Source organism: Protobothrops mucrosquamatus, unplaced genomic scaffold (assembly GCF_001527695.2).
Source record: "Protobothrops mucrosquamatus isolate PMUCROS unplaced genomic scaffold, P.Mucros_1.0 scaffold494, whole genome shotgun sequence".
Classification (NCBI taxonomy): domain Eukaryota; kingdom Metazoa; phylum Chordata; class Lepidosauria; order Squamata; family Viperidae; genus Protobothrops; species Protobothrops mucrosquamatus.
In genome coordinates, this window is record NW_015386811.1 from 325671 (window position 1) to 349642 (window position 23972).

Sequence of the window (23972 nt, forward strand, 5' to 3'; positions counted from 1 at the left end):
TAGGTTGTGTTATCAGTCTTCAGGTTCCAGAAAACCGGCTAAATTTTAACATGGCTCCCCTGTTGTGATTGATTTGGTTGATATTTATTCTCTCTGTTTGTTGTTTTGCTCTTACTGCTTCCATCAGAAGAATGAAAGCAGCATCAGGACATAAATTCTGTCTCGTGAGGACATGGGTAGAATAGAACAAGGGCTTTCATCAACTACAGAGGCTGCTGAATACAGTGAATCCCTTGAGTGAATGATTTGTTACTACATAAAGTACCACAATAAATATGGTCTAACCACATATTAGTAGCCTTATGTCTAAGGTGAGCTAGTAATCTTACATTGATGAGATTTAAATAATTACACAAAGTCATGAACCTCTATGGATATTATTTGTGAATTTCAACCCCTGTTCTTCCAGTTTCTTAAAGATGCTTAATGTAATTAAGAGATTGGAAAAATGAAGCTTATCCAGAAAATGGGTTAATTATCCATTAATCTAATTCCTCATATACTTACTATGTTGATTGAGGAAAGGACAAATGTGGATTATTAGGCATGTTATTTGCTTATTTGCAACTGTATCTGGTGTACTGGAGAATATTTAAAACTGACATTAAAAGATCAAATTACTAGCTAATTTTTGTGTATTCTGTTTATAGATGTACGAATGTAGATGTAGGAATCAAATAATTATATTTATTGGAGACACAAGAATGGGTGAGCATTTAGGTTCAATCAGCGCTAGATAAATTCAGGGTTTCTTCTGTATAATGTGAAACAGCTCATTATTTTAGAAAAAAGTTAGCAACATTTATTTAAATTCTATTCTTATTCCTACATCTTGGTGGAAATGTTTATAAATGTGATAACAATGTGAAAAGTAAACAACATAATTCTAAACATGTTTATGTGAAAGTTAATCCTCCTATGGATAATGGGATGTATTATCTGTTAAATATGTTTCTGAGGGAAGCTAAATGCAGAAAAATAAATGAATCTTTCATATTTCAGTCTTGAAATGAATTGGATCCACACTAATCTGGACTATTTCTATTTAAGAGCAACAACTGGTGAAGTGTTATTTATTTGTAAGTGGTAAGCAGTAAGGCTATAATAAATATCTCTGTATTTTCCTCAGTAAAGGCCTGAAGAGGTGCAAGGAATTAAATATCTCATCTAAAAATGAAGCAAGCAGGTTGAGGATCATATTGTATGAAAATCACATTTCTAATACTGTTACATTTCTACCCCCCCCCCCATCTATAGCATATTTATACTGTAAATTAGTGACTGCAATGCATGCAACAAAAATATGTTTTGCCAGTTTATGTAAACATTAGCTTTCTTCATGCAAAATGCCTACAAACTGTGGCAACAAATTATTCTAATAGCATCATTTTACATTAGCTCTGTCACAGCAACTGTTATTCCTGCTTCCATGATTATTAAGTAGAGAATATTTTTAAAACCCTTGAAAGATTTCCAGTCTACATTCCTGCTCATTTGATTTTGTAAGGTTTGAACTACTCTTTGCTGTAGTTCCTTGTTCTCTTAATGATGGAAGAGAAGAGGCCAGTTTTCGGAGGAGGCCCCATCAGAACTGGAGCTTGATTCTTGTGGGTAATTTTTATCTGGCAAAAAAGAAAACAGTTATAATTATATCACCTGTCACAAGATAATTTTAACCTTCCCTTTCCTAACTTTTAAACATGTTCCAATAGAACATAGGGCAAGTGAACACAATTTTAAAAAGCTGATAATTGATTAGACCATTATTCAAATGAAAGATTAACATAATCATATACATTACATTAAAGTCACTCACTCATCCTCCTAGTGTCTATTTACATTTGTTTTAGAATATTTTATAGTCACAGTGTAATGAAATGTAAAAAAACACACACATGTAAAACACAGTAACAACAAGAGCATATAAAGTATACATTTTCAATAAAATAGGAAATATTTGGTAGACAAAAAGCATATTGGAATAAAAATAAGCCACGGTATTCTCTGCATATAATAGTCATCCCCCTAACTTGGTGGAATCTTATTTATCATATAACATTCTAATTATATAGGCAACTGCCCTCATCTATATGATAAAACATTTATAGAATTCAATATACATTGGATCCAAGGAATTGTAAACACATAGAAAAAGTATGTGCTTGCAACTATACACATACTCAGAGTAGAATGTTGGATATGAATCTCAATACAGTAATGTGTCGTTTCACATTTAACCTCCCCTTGATCAGGACATTTCTCTCCAGTGTGGTCTGTTGTATCCCTTGTTTGACAAAAAAAGGGATAGAAACGGGTTCTACTCTGTTTTGCTCTTGCTGGATTAAAATAATAATGAATGTTGTATCCATTATGTATTAAAAATTGGCACTCAATTATATCACTATTTCTTATTTATACTTCTGGGTTCATTGTGCTTAATATGAACTTCCATGCTTAATTTGAAAATAACCAGTAGAACTTAAAGTCGAAGTCTAGCATGTTAAAAAGGTCAAAAATGATTAAGTAGCATTCTAATTTGTTAATTAATTGGTAGTAAAATCAAATCAAATATGAAAAGCCTGTTTAAAACCCTATGAAAGATACTTCACAACTACCTATTTTGATTTCTTTGATATAAAACCAGAAATCACCTTAAATGAGACAACTCTCGTGTAGATTATGTCTCCAATTTTCTCTAATTCAAGTCTAAATTAGAGAAGACATTTTATGAATGTATGCTATGCTCAAAGCTAATTGAAAGCAATTATCAAAGTGGCATTTTGTCTGTGACTTTAAGATACATTGTGAGATAATAAATGATTCTCATTATGTAATAAAAAGGTCACATCTTGCCTTTGGGCCAGTGAGGCTTACAGTTTTTCAAAAGCTATTTGAGTCATTTTCTTTAGTGAACTACTGCTAATACAAGAGCTATCACTTATTAAATATCAGTTGTCATCTACACAGCACCCCCATCACAGATAAGTATTTCTTTGAAAAAGAAACATCGACTCATTAAAACTGGCAAAAATATATCTCTTAAAGTGCATACCTGACATTTTCAAGCTAAAATGAATATCCTTCACTTGTCATTCACTAATAGCAATGAAACAAAAAAGTACACTAAGAGGAGAGGCTCATTAAAACAGAGGAAAGACTATTTCTTGGATTGAAAATTTGCAATCAAAGATGCACACACACACACACACACAGATACACACACAACTTATTATTTCCCAAACTAACTTATATAGAACATACATGGATTTCTGTTTAATAGATGATTAATTTTAATTTCTCTTTTTTTTAATCTTTAACTTGTTTTAATTCAACTATAGCTCTTTAAGAAATATTCATGAAAAATTGTGTGGATGTTCCTATGCATTTATATATGCTTTTTGGGCAAAAATATATATTTTACTTATGTATATGTTTTCTGCATATTGTTTAAAAAATATATATCTTTTGTCATACATTTGGGAAACTGCCACCCAACATTCTGAAAAGTAAACATTCAAAATGAACTATTCCAGTTCATAATCTGATATGGGGTATATAAACTTTTCAGGCTGAGTAGCACCTGAGGTTATGAAAAGGACTTACATGGAAAGCTATCCTTAATATATTTCTGCAGCAAAATTGTGATGAGAATTATTTGAAAGAAAAAAACAAAATTAATTTTCCTCTGTCCAGTAAAAAAAATTGACAGGATTACGGTTAATAGTTCTTCCTATAAGCCTGGCAAGACAAACTTCATGTATATGAGAAAGACCTTAATATGAAAACTGATGTTTATGTGAATGTGTACCATTATTTTTGGTGTAGGTATATTTAGATGCTGAAAAGCTTTCCACCTACCTGTATATATTTTAAAGCATGAGTGAGCTCATTCATTAACTGCCTAATCTACAGGACCTGTATGCTCCCACAGAGTGGGTCTCCTCAGGGTGCCGTCAGCCAGACAGTGCCGGCTGGCGACCCCAAGGGGGAGGGCCTTCTCTGTGGGAGCACCCACCCTCTGGAACGAACTGCCCCCAGAGATCAGGGTGATCCCTGATCTCCCTTCCTTCCGCCCCGCCCTCAAGACATGGTTGTTCCAGCTTGCGGGACTGGCCTAAGGGATTTTAAAGGGGTTTTAATTACTTTTAATTAGATCACAGTTAAATATTTCTTTTTAATTAATTTTAACAGGAGTTTTGTATTTTTTGTATTTTAATTGATTGTTAGCCGCCCTGAGTCCGAAAGGAGAAGGGCGGGATATAAATGCAATTAAATAAATAAATAAATTATTAGATATGGAATGCCATATCTGTAGATTTCCTCTTATTTTGTGGAATGAATTCTATATTGAGAAATTCACAATTCCGATATCCAAACTGGCATTCTACATTAACTATCAGTTTGCAAACATAATGCAAAACATAACTTATATCCAAAGACCTCCACAATCTCCTTTCTTGGATGCTTGGAAGTTTTCACTTTTTAAATTCCTCTTCAAATTATAGATCAAGAGATTATAGACCACAGCTTATGGCTACATATGGGCCTTTTTTATGACTTATAAACTGCCCAGAGTGGTGGTGTTAAACATTTTTCCTATTTGTTGATACTTTTGAAAGCTTGAGAGATTTTGAAGGACAAAAGCTTGTATTGGTTTATTTTAGCGCTGTTAATGTTCATGCCCATCAGAAATGCATTTAAAAAGTCCTGTTTAAAAAGTACAGGAAAGAAATGTTTAAGAAATATTTGAAGTTTTTTAATAATGTAAGTGGGTACACACTTCTTTGGATTCTGCTTCTTATATCTTGTATTTTGGTAGCATTTAGAAAACATTATCAATAGAGCAGTTTTAGTTTATTGAACAAACTATGGCTTAATATTATCAATGAAGCCAGCCATTAGATGTTTTTTACCGAATGACATCTGGATTGAGCAATGCAATGACAATGATAAGAAATAGTAAATGAAAAAATGTTGAGGCACTAAGGCTATCATTAATGGAGAGAATAACCTGTTTCCTTTCATTTGAGTACTAAACAAACTGGGTCACTGAAGGCCAACTCTTTTTTTGCCTATCCTAAAGAGTCAGTTATTGCTGCCATTGGAAATACTATTGCTTTGGTTCATATGGAGAACAAATTGAAAGGAAAGACTTAAAAAAGCCTAACAGCCAACCAAGCAAACAAACAAAATTACAAGAAAAAGATGAGCTTGGAGGCCTATATAAAATGTTATCAAGGACATGACCCCGCTGGAGAAAGTGTTCACTTTTTGAAGGTGAATTTTGAAGATTGTAAAGACTCATAAGCTTAAAAGTACAGAGGAACAGTAACTGAAGATTGATAATGCACAGGAGCCCATGAAAGCAATTCTTTTCAAATCATTAAACACAACCCCATCTTTCTCAGTTTTCAGAATTGTTCTAGAACTTTCTTTCTGTTGTCCATGCAGGCAATCTAAAAAAAACATGGGGTGGCTTTAGTGATTTAAAAAGACTAATTTCACATGCACACCTGCAACTCAGAACTATTAAATATAAAGCAAGTTTAGGGGGATTTGTAAAATTTTAAATTATACCACCATTCCTGTCATTGTTTACATTCTATTGCTTATAAAAGAGATTCTCCTTGCCAGTGATCCACCACAGAATATTATTTAAAAAATTTAAAACAATTTCTTAGTAATATCATTGCACCAACTGAAATTAAATCCAATTAGTTTGGCATTAATTAAGCTTTAATAATGTAGTCTAGTATCACCCCTAAATAGTGTGATCCATTTTCCCTTCACACAGGTAAATTGGAAAACATGGTGGTGTCATCATAATTTTTAAACATACTGAGAAAATGACAGAGCTGCAAAATTAAAATAAATGATTAATGACATTTTTTCATGTTTTATACTAATAGGTATTGCTGAGCCTTTAAATTAATAAAGCTGTCAAGCTCAGGATTGTTACAGGATCCAGCACTGAACCAAAATGGAAATTATGTATTCCAGACACCTAAAGATGACACTTTGGAATATTTTAAATTTTAATTAGTAGGTGCAATTATTCTGGCCCCTCCCTCACCTTTAACTACTACAAATTAATTGGCAATTAGTCACAACTAATTCTTTTTTTTTAACAGTTTGAACTGGAAAGATAGGTGATTTCATCTCAATATAGTTGTCTAAGGTGCAGAAAGCACACATGCAGTAAATTGCATTGTCAATTATGCAAAAAGAAAAGAACCAAAAATAAAAAACGAAACTTGTAAAATAAAACAAAAAATGTGCATAGGTTGACAAAAAAGTGTATGCTGTTTAGTGAAGGGAACTCCAAAATAACACTCATCTAAACAACAGAGTGACAAAACTCAAATGTATGCAAATGAGTTATTCACTACTAAATAACATTTGTGAGTTTAGATAGGAATCGTTTGAGCACAGCTGGATATATGTTCCAATGAGAGTCTTTCCTTCCTGGGAAGACAGTGTAGTCCTACTACATGGAGCACAAAGGAATAGGACATAGCTCTCCACACAAAGCCCTGTTCGTTGCATTGGAACTGATGCATCAAACTATTATGCTTTTAATTAAAATACAAGCTCTTTCAAATAGATGAGTTTAACTAAACTTCCATATAAGTGTTGTTCGAGTATTCCTGCTTATACCAAAGTCTCAGTTCTTTTCCACTGACATTATCTACCGAGCAAGTCTTCTTGAGCTTGCTTCTTAGATATTCAAATTATATTGTGGGATGATGTAACTGTTCTTTGTAATTTAATTCATACCCATAACAGAAAAAATAATTGTTAATAAATTTGATAAATCTATGCCTGAAAGTCCTTTTAAGTGTTTCGTTAATCAGACACATGACATCAATTCTTGTTCCTTGCTCCCGGAGCACTGTATATTTGTTATGGTTTCATGTCACCAACTCATTATCTTTCCTATTCCACAGTGTTTTTTTATTTCACTGAAGTTACTGGGTCTTCTTCAATAGAGTGTGAAATTGTTTCTCAGTTAGTAGTGTAGAATAGAGTCTGTGTCTCTTGCTTCTAGTTATCACTGTTATCTATTGAACTTGTTCTTTTGTCAGACTATTTTCCTTATGTAGAGTTGCTTCCTTGAGGTACCTCCTTTGATTTGATAAACCTTACCTCTCTCTTATAAGAAAAATGTATTCTCTTTAAATCCTCTGATTTTATTTTCATCCACATGCTACCAACATAGGCCCAATTATTTGGAGGTAGGAGTAGTATAAATCATGATTACAGATTCCTATCCATTTATTTCCATTTTGTTTCTCTCTTTTTTTTGGCTCTTAGATTATTTTACAAAAGAACTTGCAGTGAAAATCTACTAGAGATTTCCCATTAAACCTTATAAAACTGACCAAACCAAGCCGCAAAGTCTTATTTTGATCCAGTTAGCTGATAAAAGTGGAGAAGTCTGTTCTGTCCTTTGGAATGTAATATACAGCAACTAGGCAGAGGAACATTTCTTCAGTAGCACCGTATTACATAGATAAAAAAGATAACAAAAGATAAGAAGATCAGTATAAAAAAGAGAAAAAGATAAGGCAAGTTTGGGAAAAAGGTAAAGAAAAGCAAAAGGGAAAAACAAGGAAAAACAAGAAAACATAAGAAAGGAAAAAGGAAAAAGATAAGAAAAGACCAGAAATAGGAAAAGATAAAGAAAAATAAGAAAAAAGATAAGGTAAGGTAAGATAAGATAAGAAATAGGAAAATATAAGAAAACAAAAAAGAACAAAAGATAAAAAATATGAGAAAAAATATGAGAAAAGATAAAAAAAATATGAAAACAAGAAAAAAGGTAAGAAAAGATAAGAATAATATAAAGAAAAGATAAGGAAAAGATAAAAATAAGAAAAAGATAAAAAAATATGAAAAGATTAAAATGATAAGATTAAAAAAATAAAAAGAAGAAAAGAAGAATATAAAAATAAGATAATAAAAAATAAGAATTAGATAAGAAAAGATAAGAAAAAATAATGAAATAAGAAAATAAAAAGATTAGAAAAAAAGGAAAGATGAGAAAAAGATAAGAGAAAATAAAAAAGAAGGAAAAGTAATAAAATTGTTAAGAAAAGATAAGAAAAAGATAAGAACAGAACAGAACAGAAATACTTTATTTGGCCAAGTGTGATTATGCATACAAGGCATTTGTCTCTTTGCAGAAGCTCCCAGTGTTCAGTACATACAAAACAACAGAGTAATAATAATCATAATAATGATGCCAATAAGAAGAGGTAGTAGAAAAGATGTAGGATAATAATACTATAGCTATATTACATGGGTAAATATACTTAGACATAAGAGAGTACTGTGGAAATTAGATGGTCAGCAGATTGATGGCATGAGGGAAAAATCTGTCTCTGTCTTTAGATGTGTTGGCATGCAATGCCCTGTAGCAGCATCACCAGGGAAGGAATCAAAACAATTTATATGTGAGGAATCTGTGGATATTTTGTCAGCCCTCCTTCTGAAATATGCAATGTACTGGTCCTCTATGGAAGGCAGGCTGGTTTCAATTGTTTTTTCTGCAGTCCTAAATATCCATTGAAGTCTGTACCTGTCCTGTTTGATTGCAGTACCAAACCAGACAGTTATAGAAGTACAAATGCAGACTTAATGATTCCTCTATAGAACTATATCAACATTTCCTGGGGCAGTCTCAACTTTCTGAGTTGATGCAGGAAGAACATTCTGTGTTGTGCCTTTTTAATGATGGTTCTAATGTTAGGTGTCCATTTCAAATCCTGGGAGATTATAGAACTCAAAAACCTGAAGGATTCTACTGCTGATATTGTGTTGTCTAACATAGTAAAAGGTGGTAAAATAGAACAGAATAATAAGGGACCTTGGAAGTCTTCTAGTAAAACCCCCTGCTTGAGTAGGGGTCCCTATACCAGATATGTCAAACTCACGACGTCAGATGATGTATCAGAACCTTTCCCCCATTGCTGGCAATGGGGTGGGCGCGGTTTCCTCATGACATGTCTGGCCTATGGGCTGGCAGTTTGACACCCCTGCCCTATACCATTTCAGACAAATGGTTGCCCAGTCTCTTTTTGAAAGCCTCCAGTGATAGAACACCCACAACCTTTGTTCTAGGTTGTTTATCTCCTTGATTAGTTTCCATCCCTTGTTTCTTGTCTTGCCTTTTGGTGCTTTGGAAAATATTTGACACCCTTGTCTTTGTAGGAGCCCCTCAAATGTTGAAACACTGCTATCATGTCCCCCCGAGTCCTTCTTTTCATTAGGCTAGACATTTCCAATTCCTGCAACCATTCTTCATGTGTTTTAGTCTCCAACTCCCTGATCATTCTTGTTGCTCTTTTCTGCACATTTTCCAAAGTCTAAATATATTTTTTATTTTGTGGTAACCAGAACTGGATGCAATATTCCATGTGTGGTCTTACCGTGGCTTTGTAAAGCAGTACTAGAATTTCACATGATCTTGATTCTATTTCTCCATTAATGAATCCTAAGATTGCATTGGCTTTTTGGGCTTTTGCAATACACTATTGGCTCATATTTAAGTGATTCCGGGACTCCAGGATCTAAATCCACTCTTATCTAGAGTTTTAAGTATGTTCAGCTCCAGATTGTTCTGGCTGCACCACAGGACCTGTTGTACAACTCCCGTCTATATGCAAACTCATCAACATTTTCAGTGCAACCAATGATTGTTGTACTTTAACACAGGGATCTTTCAAGATTCAGTCATTAGTACATAAAGAATAATGGAGAGTTCACACAGCCGTGGGGGTGCCAGTGCTAATTGTTTGGGTATTCAATGTGATTTTATTTAGCTTGACCCACTGTTTCCGATCTCTCAGAAAACTTATATAAGTGAAAGATAAGAAAAAAATAATGAAATTATAAAGAAATGATAAGAAAAGGATTTAAAAAGATAAGAAAAAAGATAAGAAAAGATAACTAAATAACTATGAAAAGATAAGAAAAAGAAAATATAAGATGAGGAAAAGATAAGATAAAAAGATACGGAAAGGTGAGAAAATAGATAAGAACAAACAAAAAATTAAGAAACTATAAGATAAGAAAAAAGAAACAATAAGGAAAAGATAAAAAAAGAGATAAGAAGTTAAGAAATTTAGAAAAGATAAAAGAAATGAAATGATAAGGAAAAGATAAGGAAAAAGATAAGAAAGATAAGAAAAATAGAAGAAAAGAAAGAAGGAAAAGATTAAAAAATGGAAAGATAAGAAAATTATAAGATAAAGAATAAGATACGAAAGATAAGAAAAAGATAAGGAAAAATAATGAAAGATAATGAAAATAAAAAGATAAGAAAAGATAAGAAAAATAAGGAAGATAAGAAAAGTTAAGAAAAAGATAAAGAATAAAGATAAGAAAAAATAAGAAAAGTGATAAGAAAACATAAGAAAAATATAATAAAAAGAAAAGAAAAAAGAAATGGGAGGATAAGCAATAGAAAAAAGATAAGGAAAATAGAAGGAAAAAATATAAAGATAAAATAAGAAAGACTTTAAGGAAAGATAACAAAAAGTTAAGGAAAAGATAAGGAAAATAAAACAATAAGGAAAAAAAGAAAAAGATTAAAGAAAGATAAGGAAAAAGAAAAAAGATAAAAAATGTAAAAGAAAAGATAAAAAAATAAGAAAAAGATAAGACAAGATAAAAAGAAATAAACGATACGAACAGGTAAGAAAAAATAAGACAAAGTATATACTAAGCCTCTCATTAACTTTTTTTGGGAATCATAATTTTCTTCCAGAGATGCTTACACTACTGCAGCCATTTCTTTTTTCCTCTAACATTTACAGTCCTTGGATAAATGCCACTTTTTCCGCAGGTGTGACAACTACAATTAGTGGGCTCCAAAATCCCAGAGAGCCAACACAACCCTACCTAGCCTCTAGTCAACAAATAGCGCTCAAAGGCTATTATTCATTATTACCATTGTTTCCCAATTCTACTACAACTCCTGTTCCTCCACTACTTCTCTTTCTGAGCCCTGCTTATGGAGAACAGCAATTTTTCTATTTCTTTTAGGCTGATTCAGGCAGTTTTAGTTTTCCAAATGAACACAAAATACCAAAATACCATCCACAGCTGCTTCTCTACTCTGCTTTTATAGGCATCAATTGCTGGGTTGGCTAGGAGAGGTCTTAAGGGACAGGGCACCAGCAGCCTAGGTGCTGACTGTTTTGAGGTTGCTTGTCCTCTCACAATTGGACACACTGAATTAGCTAATGCTGCCTTTATTTTTTTTTTATAGGATTTATTGATATTCTACTTAAAATTTCATTTAATTATAATTTATGATTTCTTAGGGAACTCTTTTCCGCTGACTTTTATATTAATTGGTTAAAAGATGGCGTAGGAAGTATATTTAAAATCTATAGTATGATAATTAAAAAAGCATGCTTTCAGACACATGTATCTAACTGATTGCTTGATCCTGTAAATGTTGTTCATTCATGTATTTCAGGTTCTTCTTCACATTTCATAATCAGAGAAATGATTGGCTATTATATGAAAAAGACTTTCACACTAAGACTGTTAATTTTCCTGTTCAGAAAGTGATACTTTCATTTCCTTTGCCTGGTTGTTGATGTTTTCATGCTAAATTCACTTGCTTGCTTGTCTGAAATTTTACTATTTGCTATCCTTTTTCTTTATGGTATTTCCAATTATTTTGAGCTTATCATCTTTTTTTTTAAAAAAACACCAGTTTGACATTTTATTATTTTAACCATCTTGTTCTTTCTTGAGTGTTCTTTTTAAAATAAAGGTGGAACATCAATTTGAAATTATCAACATAAAAATGCATCCATCTGTGATTGCATTCAGTTCCCTTTTGTGTGAATACTTGGTGACAAACTTCGGTGTAATATGTGAATTGGCTGTAATGGATTTAATCTGATTTCCTATTTCTTCTCTAGAGAGAACATTAGAACAGAGACATCTCTCATCATCTCTGCATCACGATTACATTTCCTTGATTATTTAATCAAAGCCTGACATAGTCTTTCAGAACCCTGAATTGTTTGCATAAAATCAGTTTGAAAGATTGAATGGCCAAAAATATTTATTGAGCATTCTTTTATCAAAGTGCAACTGAAAGCTTTATGTTCTGAATCATACAAAAGGAAGTAAGGAATGCAATTGTATATTGTGCTACATAAATAATTCTTACTGAAATGTGCAAGATTTCAGGATCATAGAATAAACACTAATTTTATTACTTTGATCAGCTTATTGCATATACTGATCAAAACAAACTTACCTTACAAGGTGTTTGCAACCATGGCTCCCCATCAATCTGCATAGGCAAAGATTTGCTAGTCCTAATGCAAAAAAAAAAAATGCAGGGAAAATAAATTAAGGACATGTTTTAAATGCCGCATCTCACATGGAAAATAGTACAGTTTAATGTCAATCATAGTTGAAAAATAAGGCATATACACCTTTCTAAACATATAGTGTGCATATGTGTATTTCCCAATCCACAATGAATCCTTTATTCGTTATTTTTTAAAACATCAAATACAAGCATGATTGATTTAACAATTTTGGCTCAAGTTACTCTTAGTTAACTTTGCCATATGGTAAATTAGCAATTTGTTTCAACAGGTCTCCAACAGGCATGTTTCCAGGAGATATGTGAGCCAACATATTTGTCAAATCATTCACAGAATTAAAGAATCATAGAGTTGGAAAGAACTATTTAGGACACTAAATTCAACCCACTGCTCAATGCAGGAATCCAGATTAAAACATCCCTAGAAATTATATCAGAACTCCTGTTAGAATACAACTAATAAAAACAGCTCACCACTTCCCATGCAAATTGATTCCACTATTGAATTGCTCTTACCATTATGCTAATACTCCTAAAATTCTCATGGAACTTGTCTCTCTATAACTTAAATTTCTTTCTAAAATAACTTTTACAAAGTAATGCAGTCAACAACAACAACAACAATAATAATAATAATAATACAATAATATGCCTTCCTTTCATGAATCTTTTCAGGTACTTGGTCCATATCACCTTTCAATTCTTTTCTTTTCAGGCTAAAAATTCCCTAATCTCTCCCTGTAATTTTCAGTCTTCTAATCACTATCTTTGTCCTTTAATGCTTGAAATATAGTGACATATTTGTAGAGATGTGTAGAATGGGATACAATATACATGATGAGATCTGACCAAAGCAGAATATAATGGAATTATTATTTCTTATGATTTGGACACCCTTGTTTTCTTGATTCATTCTAACATGTAGTTATCGTTTTAGCCTACTTTATTATGCTACTTATTCACATTCAGCTTGTGATTAACAAGATCTTTTTCACATGTATTAGAATTAAGCTAGCTAGCTCACATCATATTTGTATGCATTAAATGTATATTATTAAATGAATCATTTTGTATTTGATTCTGTTATATTTCATTTTATTAATTTCAGCCTATTTCCTCAGCTTACTGAAATCTTTTTGAATTTTTAGTATTAGTATTAACTATCATAATCAGGCTTGTCTGTGCAAATAAAATCAATTCATTCATTTAATCCAATTATTGAGAAAATCTGGAAGAGTACAAAGCCAAGCACTGACTCTTCTGGTACCCATCTTGATGCCATTCTCCAGGTTTTTTGCTTTGGATCTTTAGAATGCCATATGTACCATATTTAACTACCAAATCTTAAATGTTCAAACTTTATTGAAATCTAGGCATATCATGTCACAGCATCCCAGTAATCTATTTGATAGTAAAGAAACTACCAAATCAGAAAATGTACTCTGAGATATAACAAATTATGTTATGGCAATTAAAATGATTTTGCTTTTTCTTGTTATCTATTACTTTTTTGCCATCTTTAGAGCAGCTTATTTTCTCTTATTTTTATTTTGAACATATTGGAAGTTGTGCTGTTTGTTTTTCTTTCCATTTCTGTTAATTTAATACCATTCAGATTTAAGTTTTCTGTTACCAGCTAAACAGACTATGAATATTTGTATCATTTTTATTTGGTGATTTTTGCAACTTTTTATTTTTGTATTTTCACTAATCTTTTTATGTAACCATACTGCTTCTTCTAATGTTCTCCATTTGTTTTTGTTTTACCCACAGGAACTTTTTAATCCTTTTTTTTCTTTTTTAGACATTTCCACCTATCTTGTATTTCTTTTCCCATTAGCTTTTTCTGCCTTGTATCTTATATATCTTTAGTTATGACCTTACTACAAAAGGATTATTCAGTTAATAAGTTGAATACAACATACTGACCTATCAAAACCAAACTATCATGTGAAGATAACTAACACATGCTGAGCTTACTAACACAGAAAAGTTACAAAAAGTTACAAAAATTCAGTGGTCTTGTCATATTTTGTGACATATTTTTGTAATATTTTGTGAATAGAGTGCCAGACAACTGATTTGACAAAAGAACATAAGCAAGACAGATTGCATCTGATCAAAGGTCTATCCCAGTATGGTGTTTTCCACTTTGTCCAACCTGAAGTGTTTTGAGATAATTCCACAGTTGCTTCCATTTAGTAGTTAAAGACATATTACTTCTGAATCAGCCATTGAGAGTATCTTCCATGATTTCCATAAAATCTGATTTAAAAACATCCAAGCTATTAAGTATGATACTGAGTTCTAGAAATGTATTAATTATAGTTGGTAAAGCTGGGTTAAGCCTGTCCTGGCTTTTTGGTTGATAAAGGCAAATAATTTTTTTTCATGGGAAAAGTTGGTTCTTACCTAATGAAAACAGAAGAACACTGAGAAAGGCGTCTTCCTGCACTTTTCAATCCAGTATATATTTGTCCCATTTCCATGGCTCCTTCCAGGCCAACCACTTCTACCAACTGATCACTTAGGTCTGAAAACAAAATGCACAGTTCTACTGAAAACTGTGGAGGAAGCATGAATGCTAATGCAAACAGCACACTTTTGCCTTATTCTCCTGCTCTTCTCAATAAAAATATATACAAATAAATTAGAAACCAATCAACACTTCTGGCCAAAATATTACTATTTCTGGGTAACAGCATTTTTGTAGAATATATTGGAATGAGGAGAATTTGGTCTTGGAATGTTCTAGCATGCCATTGAAGAACAGTCTTGGTGACAACTAAAGTAGAAGTAAAGCTGATTTCAACAAAGCTATTTTCTCAGGTCATAATTAAAAAAAAATACTACAATCCTTGCACTGCTATCTTTCCACAAATATAATCAGAGACCACAATAAGCAAAGCATGTGGTCAGATTACAAAAAAGGTGAAAGCATTAAGATTTAGAAAGTCACCTGAGCTGGAAGTAAAAGCATTTTTAATGTAAAGCCAAGAATAAGCATATTCCTTGTGTAACTGCCAATTGCATTGTCTTAACTCTGAACTATTGTTCTTTCAATTTCCTACTATGTCATGACTAAAACAGAGATTTAATATCCATTTATTAACCAAAATCTCAAATCAGAATCAAGCCATTACAGATATGGTTAATAGATGGATTTTAAATAATTATCTGTGTAAATGTAATGGGAATGTAATAAGAGTTGTGTTCTAAGCTAAATACATTATGTCAGGGGAGGAGGATATATTACTTGCTGTTCATCCATTCATTGAAAAGACCTTAGTATATTTGAATTAACGAGGCACCCTGCATAAGAAGTACCTATCCAAGAAACTGGAACATACCATTGTAGTTAAATCCTATTCATACTTATTTAAAAGGAAGTATCGCTGAATTTATAGGTAAACTGCATGTCCAATTATATTTATTAAGGATTACATCCCATGGACTTCAGTTTCTTTAGAAAAATGGCTTTAACAAAATTTTAAAATTTTATTTTTAACTACTCAGGAATAAATTACACTGAGTTAAGCAAGACTTACTCTTCACATGCAAAGAGGAAACAGTCAACAGACTCCCATTCCTCAACATCTACATAAGGAGACTAGACAACGGAGAACTAGAAACCCGCATCTACCACAAACTCACATACTTGGACCAAATCCTTAGCTTTGTAAGTAATCACCCCACCACACACAAAAGAAGCTGGGTCCAGGCCCTCTTGAGAAGGGCCAGGACACAATGCAGTACCACTAAGAAAAGTGGAAGAGAAAGGGCTGCTTGATGTCTTTTTCTGTAACGGCTATCCAAAAAACTTAGTATTCCGACGCAGCCAAACTACAACACACCAGACAGTCAACCAACACACAAAAACTAACCCTACCATATACAAAAGGGGTGTCAGAAATGACAGCCAGAATTTTCCAACCTCTAGGAATAGCAATAGTCCACAAACCCACAACTACACTCTGCCAGGAATTATCCAGAACCAAAGACAAGATACAGAAGGATGAAAGAAACAATGTAATCTACCAAATCAGTTGTGACAATTGCAACCAATTCTATGTGGGAAAAATATCACATCAATTAAAAAACAGGATCCATGAATACTGGCTGACAGTCAAATGCCACGATCCCAAATCCTTAATCTCTACCCACACTGACACCAAACAGCACCAGTTCGATTGAGCAACAAAAAAATTTATCAGCCACGCTACCACCCACCACACTCATGAGTTCATCGAAGCCTGGCACTCCACAAGCAATTTCATCAATAGGCACATCAACCTACAACCAGCCTACGAACCCTTCAGAATCCAAATCAACCACACAGCTAACCAGAGACAGCACCAACCCTCAACCATCCCACAGAAGCCCCCCCAATCAGCATTTCACCTCCCAATGACCCTCACCTGATGTAACCTCCCCATCACAAGACCCTCACAAGACTTCCACTGATGACTCACACCTGACCCATTACAAGATCCTTACTTGACAAACCCACACCTGACCCATCACAAGACCTACTGACCACAAGAAGCCCTTATACACAGAAACACACTGGCACTGACATCCCTTAAACTCCTCTGAAGATGTTACCTAGCCCGGTAATGAAAAGTTCATAAATCAACCCACAAGCTTGGAGAACAAACCTTCACTCTCAACTTACTCTTATGTAAGCTGGTAAAAAATTGAAGCATTAGACTGAAAGCTTATATATAGAAGGCCAGAAATAAATACACCGAATTTAGTAAAACTTATTTCTGAAAAACTGTTTTGGCATGATTTATTAAAATACAGACTAACCAATCACATATTAGAATGACATGTCAATTCAGGCTGTGTGATTAAACTGATGCATAAACTCAGATATATGATCACCAAATCTTAAAAAGTAGTAACTTAAAACACACACACACACACACACACACACAGAGAGAGAGAGAGAGAGAGAGAGAGAGAGAGAGAGAGAGAGAGAGAGAGAGAGAGAGAGAGAGAGAGAGAGAGAGAGACTTTTTTATTACTCTACTTTTGCTTAAACTTGTTGCCAAGAACAGATGGATAAGGAACAAAAACATTTTATTTCATGTTCATAACTATTTTTTACTTAAAATTCATGTTTCATACAATGGTTGTTAATACAAATTTTCTTAGAAAATATTCTTCAAACTATTAAAAAAAAAAACCAAATACTTGTTACCCATCTATAGTCAGCTTTATGGTTTAGTATAGAAAAATCTGATATGAGAAGTGGAAATCCCAATATACTATTTAAAATAAACAAAAAAAACCCTTCATTTCACAGATTAAATCTCTGCAAGTGACTACAAGTTGAAGGCATCTAGATCTAATATACTAGCCCTCATTGGGCAGCATTCTTCCTAAAGTTGTGTGTCTGAAATACAGGGGTCCTTCTACCCTTGCTACTCCTACTATAAATCTTTCTCAATTTTTGTGGTGACCCAGATGATGCCGTTTCTGAAATAAAATGCATTGATATCCTTCTAATCTCATCAATGAATAGATGGATAACTGCTACATTCTACTAGGGACTGCTTTTGAAACTATAATTGGTCTAAAATGCAGTTGCCTACTAGCTGATGGATTGTTCCCAGTTTGTGCTTGCTGCGTTGCAGTAGGCTATAGGTAAATTCCAAATTACAGTTATTATTTTAGACCAGGGACAGTTCAAAGTTCTGTCATTATCTAAAAAGCATTTTCTGGCTCAACTACTTATTTCCTATGGGACATATTCTCTAAATATGTCTCTAAATAGATTCTTCACTTTCTTTGTATTTTTCCTGGGAATATGTTTTTGATTCCTATCACCAATATTATCTAGTTGGGTAATGAAACATTTGCAAGCAAACAACCACGCTGAGAGAGCACCAAGGACTCCACTGTCCTACTATTCCAGATAGTTCAAGGTATGGTCATATGGAGGATATTTCTGGAATCCTTTCTCTCTGAAGATAGAATGGCATCTTTCCTGCTTTCATTCAGGAAATGTTCTCTTCCAGTGGGTCTTTAGAGAGTACATTGGTAATTAATGCTGCCTATCCATACTATCTCTTATGGTTATGTAATTCTGTGGATTTGTTATATAATTTTATGTTATTATTTTCTTACTGCTGTTTCAGTTGCAGATAGGTGATAAAACATTCAAATACCATGACACAACATATATGAAAACACAAAAACATTATATCAGTACTATACTAATAGTACTGATGATCATCATGCTAAGCAATTGCACTCTCAGTAACAATCAATCATTTACTGTAGGGATGGGAACTCACCATTCTATCATAGCTGCTTGCTTAGTTAAGCTGTAGAATATTGGTCACATTTTTTCTTTTTCTCAATAAATGACTGAAACAGCTATTGCTTGAGCATCTGTGTATAGAGGTTCTCATTTGCAGAGGGAAGGATCAGATATGTTTTCATTTAAGAAGAAATTGTTTAGCCTCATTGCAATAAGCATTCATCCCATACAATATATCAAATATGCTGACAATTCCTTATCCTAATGAATTACAATGATATGTTGCTGCCCTTATCAGACATCTCTTAAAAATCATTACAGTAGAGATATTTTGTAGCCCAGATTCTATCCAGTAATGAAAATTGGGCTTGTGCACCTCTACTTTGTGACTATCCACAGACCATTTTCCTAATGTAACTGGCTTCACTGACATTATTTTATTGTTACAACACTCTCTAGCCCAAGTTCCTTCTAAAGTTCAAATGAAATATATGACTATCGGATAATTTTGTGCTTTTTAAAAATAGCCCCTGCCCCCACAGTTCTTAACTTACAGTGGTTGGTTTAGTATCTAAATTTCAACCGTCAGATCAATCTTTTCTTTAGCAATCTAAAGCTATCTTCAAATGTTCTTCTTAGATTTATTGTTGACATTTTTGACCACTTTTATATCCATTCTCTGCTTCTGATAAATGGGTTTCATAAAAGAAATGTGGGAAATAAATGGCATAAATAAATAGCTGGCAGAACCTTGCATATAAAATATTAAACTAAATCTGATTAATGCGGAATAAATTGAAATGACCAAAAAGGAAACAATTTCTTAGAACTGCCCTGACCACTTTTATTAGACATTAAGACTCATTTCCTTCCTTCCTTCCTTCCTTCCTTCCTTCCTTCCATCCATCCATCCATCCATCCATCCATCCATCCATCCATCTATATTTGTTGTTCAAATAACATCATTGGTAAAGTGTGATAACAATGATTCAGTCCAGACATTTTTATACTCATCCCCCATTATGATTTTCTATGTCCTCAGATTCTTGACAGTCTGTTGGCTCTACATTGAAGCTTGTCCATGATGTGAAAACTTTCCCTTGTTTTCTGTGTGAATGACCTATCAGGGACCATGTGGGAATGTTTGCATAGCACCATGCTGCTGTGCCTTCTTCCACAAGCCAAAGTACTTCACACATCTCTTCAGATTAGTGTAATGGATAAACAAAGCTGCTCACATAGTGATTGCTGATGTCAGCCACTTGCAAATAGCATGTAAAGGGGCACCTGACCCTTTGCCCTTATTTTAAAATGTATCTACAGCTGGGTGGAGAGAAGAATAAAGTCACCACAATATTTTTTCTTTCATTTCTCCTGCTCAAGCTGTTTGAGCAATTAAAAAGACAAAGTGAAATCTACATAACCCTTTGTTTGTCTTTGCAGTGCTCCATTCTTATTATATGCTCAGGATGGTGATAAAATATTTAAGAAACCCAATAACTTTTTAGAAGTCTACATTGAAAAGCATTATTGAACCATTGCACCATTGAACAGAATACTACATTTAAACATTTTTTCTATGAATATAAATCAAAGAAAATAAACAAGGGCAGGGGTGAAAAGGAACCTAGTAGTACTATGATTAGAAATAGTGATTTACACATGGAGGATTGTTCTTCTATAATGGAACTGTTTTGTAAATACTCAATTCATCTTAGCCATATATAAGTATTGCAGACCTGGCAAGAGATTGAAAGTCTCTATTAGAATTTAGGGTTATTGCACTTAGTCAAGTACATTTACATAAAAAATATCATTGGTTGGCAGTAAATCTCTCCCTCTTGGCAGTTTGTCTTTGGAGTGATGAGGATACATGACTCCTAAATGTAATTAAAACTTGGTAATCATTATGCCGGGGAAAGTTTGAGTTTCAGTTACAAAATATAGAATAGGGAATTTAAGATCTGGCTTACAGAGAATCCTTGGAAACACGTTGGGATGAAGGATCTGCAATATGTCCTAATCACTGAAGTCTGTTTGGAATGTTTTATTTATTTATTTTAGATCACCACCATCAGTTTAGTAACACAATTTTGCAATCTGCAGGAAGACAGAACTGTACAATATACAGAGACAGGAATTGTTTTAGCTGCTTTGGGTGCCAAAGACATGTTTAATGTCACGGTCTTGTATGCTCTAATGTGAGCTACCACTATTGGTATCAAATATATACATATCATGCTTGTGTATAAAAATAAATGGTCAACTGATGTTGCATTGTCAATTGGTAGCTATTATGTGCTTAGTCAGTTGTATTTTAAGTTTTTATTATTATTATTAAATAAATACTAAATATTAAGTAAATAGACTGGATTTGGGAAATCTGTAGACATAAGACCAGAATTCCCATCATCACTGAATTGGTAATGAGTTTGGGGCTGATAGAAACTGGTGTAGAGCACAATTTCCATTTCTTCTTTAAATTAAATAGGGATAGATGAGAGACAGCTCATGGGCAAATGGCAAATAAGATATGGTAGTAGTGTAACCAGGTGTATAACAGCTCTGGTTGTGAATCTAAGATAATATGACAAACTGATTCTTTTTGTGTAATATAATTGTAATTTAATCCAGGCAAGTTTATCTGAAGTAAATAACTCAAAAATAGATTTGTACTCATAATATGAATTATCAAAATATTTACTATGTTTTTATAAGCATTTTAAGAAGGTATAAGAAAAATATAATGCAGGGAATACAAATGGGATCAATATTTATTAAAGAAGTAACCGTTCTTCATAGTAAATTATCTTGATGATTTAACTAGAGTTATTAATATAAATTCATTAGGTTTGGTGGACATGTTATTAATCTTTGACCCTGGAGTCTATAGTAAATACTGTATTTTTCAGTTATAAAATTATTAGAAGTCTTATACTATAGTGCAATTATAATCTATGCTATAATATAATAAAGTATATATAATAGACTTTTGCAATGGTATCCAAGTCCATAGATAGAGGATCAGCTCATAACAAATAAAGACTATACTCATCATGTGTATACTAATTATAGAAAGATCTGGAAGATTTGGAAAATGTATACATAGCAAATATTCAAGAACTGATTCCTATATTTATGTGATATAAATTTAAACTAAATGTTTACTTCAATATCCTTCCAAAGGACAGTTCTAACATACATTTTCAAAAAGGATGTACAAAAAAAAATACCTTATAAACTTCTGGATTCAAGTGAGATTGTGGTTTCTTGAGGGATTATGTCTTTTATTTATTTTATTTTAATTAGCCCTAATTCAGATTCCCCCCCCCAAAAAAAATTGCTTCTAGATATTTGTAGGTGCAAACCCCTTTGTGGGAAATGTATCGAGTTTACTAACAATACAGAGAAGATTTTTTTACTGAGTACTTAATGGATACCTCCTCTGCTGCTGGCTACACCAACAATAACAAAGAAAGGTCTGCTCCTTATCTATTAGGCAGCTGAGAATTGGGCCACAGTTGTGAATCCTTCAAGGTATTTCAAGTAAAATATATGAGATGCCCAATTAATGTCTACGTACAACTCTTAAGCTATTGATCAAATATGTTGTCACAAAAGGATGCAATCAATGAAAATGACTTTCAAAAAATGAATGAAGTGCAATTGGTATTTCTCCAGGTGGTAATTTCCCATCTAGAAGTAAGGATATCCTGAAGGATTAGCTGCTGCAGAATAGCATTGAGAGAAATCCACTTCTTTCTTTGCTTATGGACTTCCCAAAGGCAACTAGTTGAGTTCCTTGAAAAGCAGAATATGACAGGATTTAGCCTTAGTTGTTGGGGCTCTTCTTACATCACAAGTAATGAATAAATTATAGGAAATTAATCTGTGGGGTTTCTTTTAAGTCCCTAAAACATGCACATTTAAAACTCCACTTCTGTTTTTCAACCATGCACCCCAAGCAGCTGGAAGGAATCTCAAGAACATTACTAAAGAGGTCACAGGTGGAATCTAAGCATCTTTTTATTTATATTAACTGAAAGACACCTTATCAATTTCATGTGATTTTGAGAAAAAATTTAAGACATACAGAAAAAATCTTTAGAACAAGTGCTGTCATTAGTGAGTTAAGTGACTTCCCTCTACCCCTTAAAACAGCACAGTTCCTGATTAATGCTGAAGAAAACATAAGAAAAAGTACTTTGATTTTCAACCATTTTTTTCCAATGCAAATAACATTAAGAATAAAACCAGTTCCAGAAATGTTAACATTGGGAAACAAAGGATCTTATTTTCTACTTCTAGGAGATTATTATAGGAAAATCTTTGGGGATAAATGTCTTTCCTTTAATAGCTATTCTAAAAACCGGAAATGCAATTTCTTTAAACTTTCATCTAAAATGCCTTTATCATTTTAAGCTGCATTTTAAATATTATTTGTTTTGTAAGGATATCCCTTTTGTAAGTCCTTTCCTGCAAAGCTATTCTATGAAATAATTTGAACTTGGATGAAATTGGGGAGGGGGAAAGGAGGAGGAGGAAGAAGAGGAGGAGGAAAGTTCTCTGTTTTTATCAAATCTGATTGCTGCAGCTGTTCTCATTTTCTGAATTTTAAAAATAGCTTTATTCAGTGCCTTGTTGGAGAAAGGCCAGAGTATCATTAGAACATGATGTACAGAAAAACCTCTATTCAGTTACAGATACAGAAATATATTTAAGATCAGTGGGGGTCATCTGAAGCAAACACTTGTAAACGGAAAATGGAATTTTAATGTGCTCAGACCATTCGTTGCTTTTAGCTGGATATTTAAGAAATTTAAACCTGATATCTTCCTGTTTGTCAGGGCAATATCAAATAGCTGTGCATCAGGCACAAAACAATATGAACAAATCAGGGATCTTTCTACTAACAGAAATAGATCTTGTTCTCATATTACTTCTAACAATTTTGGCATTTACTTCAAATGGTTATTAGTAACATTATATTTTTCAATGCTCTATAAACAGCCCTTTACCTTGGGAAAAAAAATACTGGAACTAAAAATGCTGGATCAATAGGAGTCATATCTGAATTGTACTTTTTGTTAAACTATGCATTGTATTTTTGACAGCATTTGCACAAAGGCAAATAACATTTAAGGAATCCTACAGGATTTTTATCAACAGTTACATATTGTACACTCATGATAGAGTTGTTCCCCATCATCATCATCATCATCATCATCATCATCATCATCATCATCATCATCATCATCATCACCACCACCACCACCATAATCACCGTTGTTATTACTTTTAATCTTCAATTCACTTCACAGTCTGGGACTGATAAAAACT

General features: G+C 33.0%; 1 protein-coding gene across 4 annotated transcripts in view; it reads right to left on the minus strand.

Annotated features, from left to right (window-relative positions):
- Nucleotides 1–1514: 1514 nt before the first annotated feature.
- The window catches only part of LOC107288186 (diacylglycerol kinase beta), a 285137-nt gene continuing 262679 nt past the window's right edge, over nucleotides 1515–23972 (minus strand). For all 4 annotated transcript variants that reach the window (XM_029284290.1, XM_029284288.1, XM_029284289.1 and 1 more), the window contains 3 exons: nucleotides 14774–14894; nucleotides 12287–12347; nucleotides 1515–1622 (listed from right to left, as the gene is read on the minus strand). In XM_029284290.1, the coding sequence (XP_029140123.1) occupies nucleotides 1515–1622; nucleotides 12287–12347; nucleotides 14774–14894 (290 nt within the window). The remainder of the gene's footprint in view (nucleotides 1623–12286; nucleotides 12348–14773; nucleotides 14895–23972) is intronic.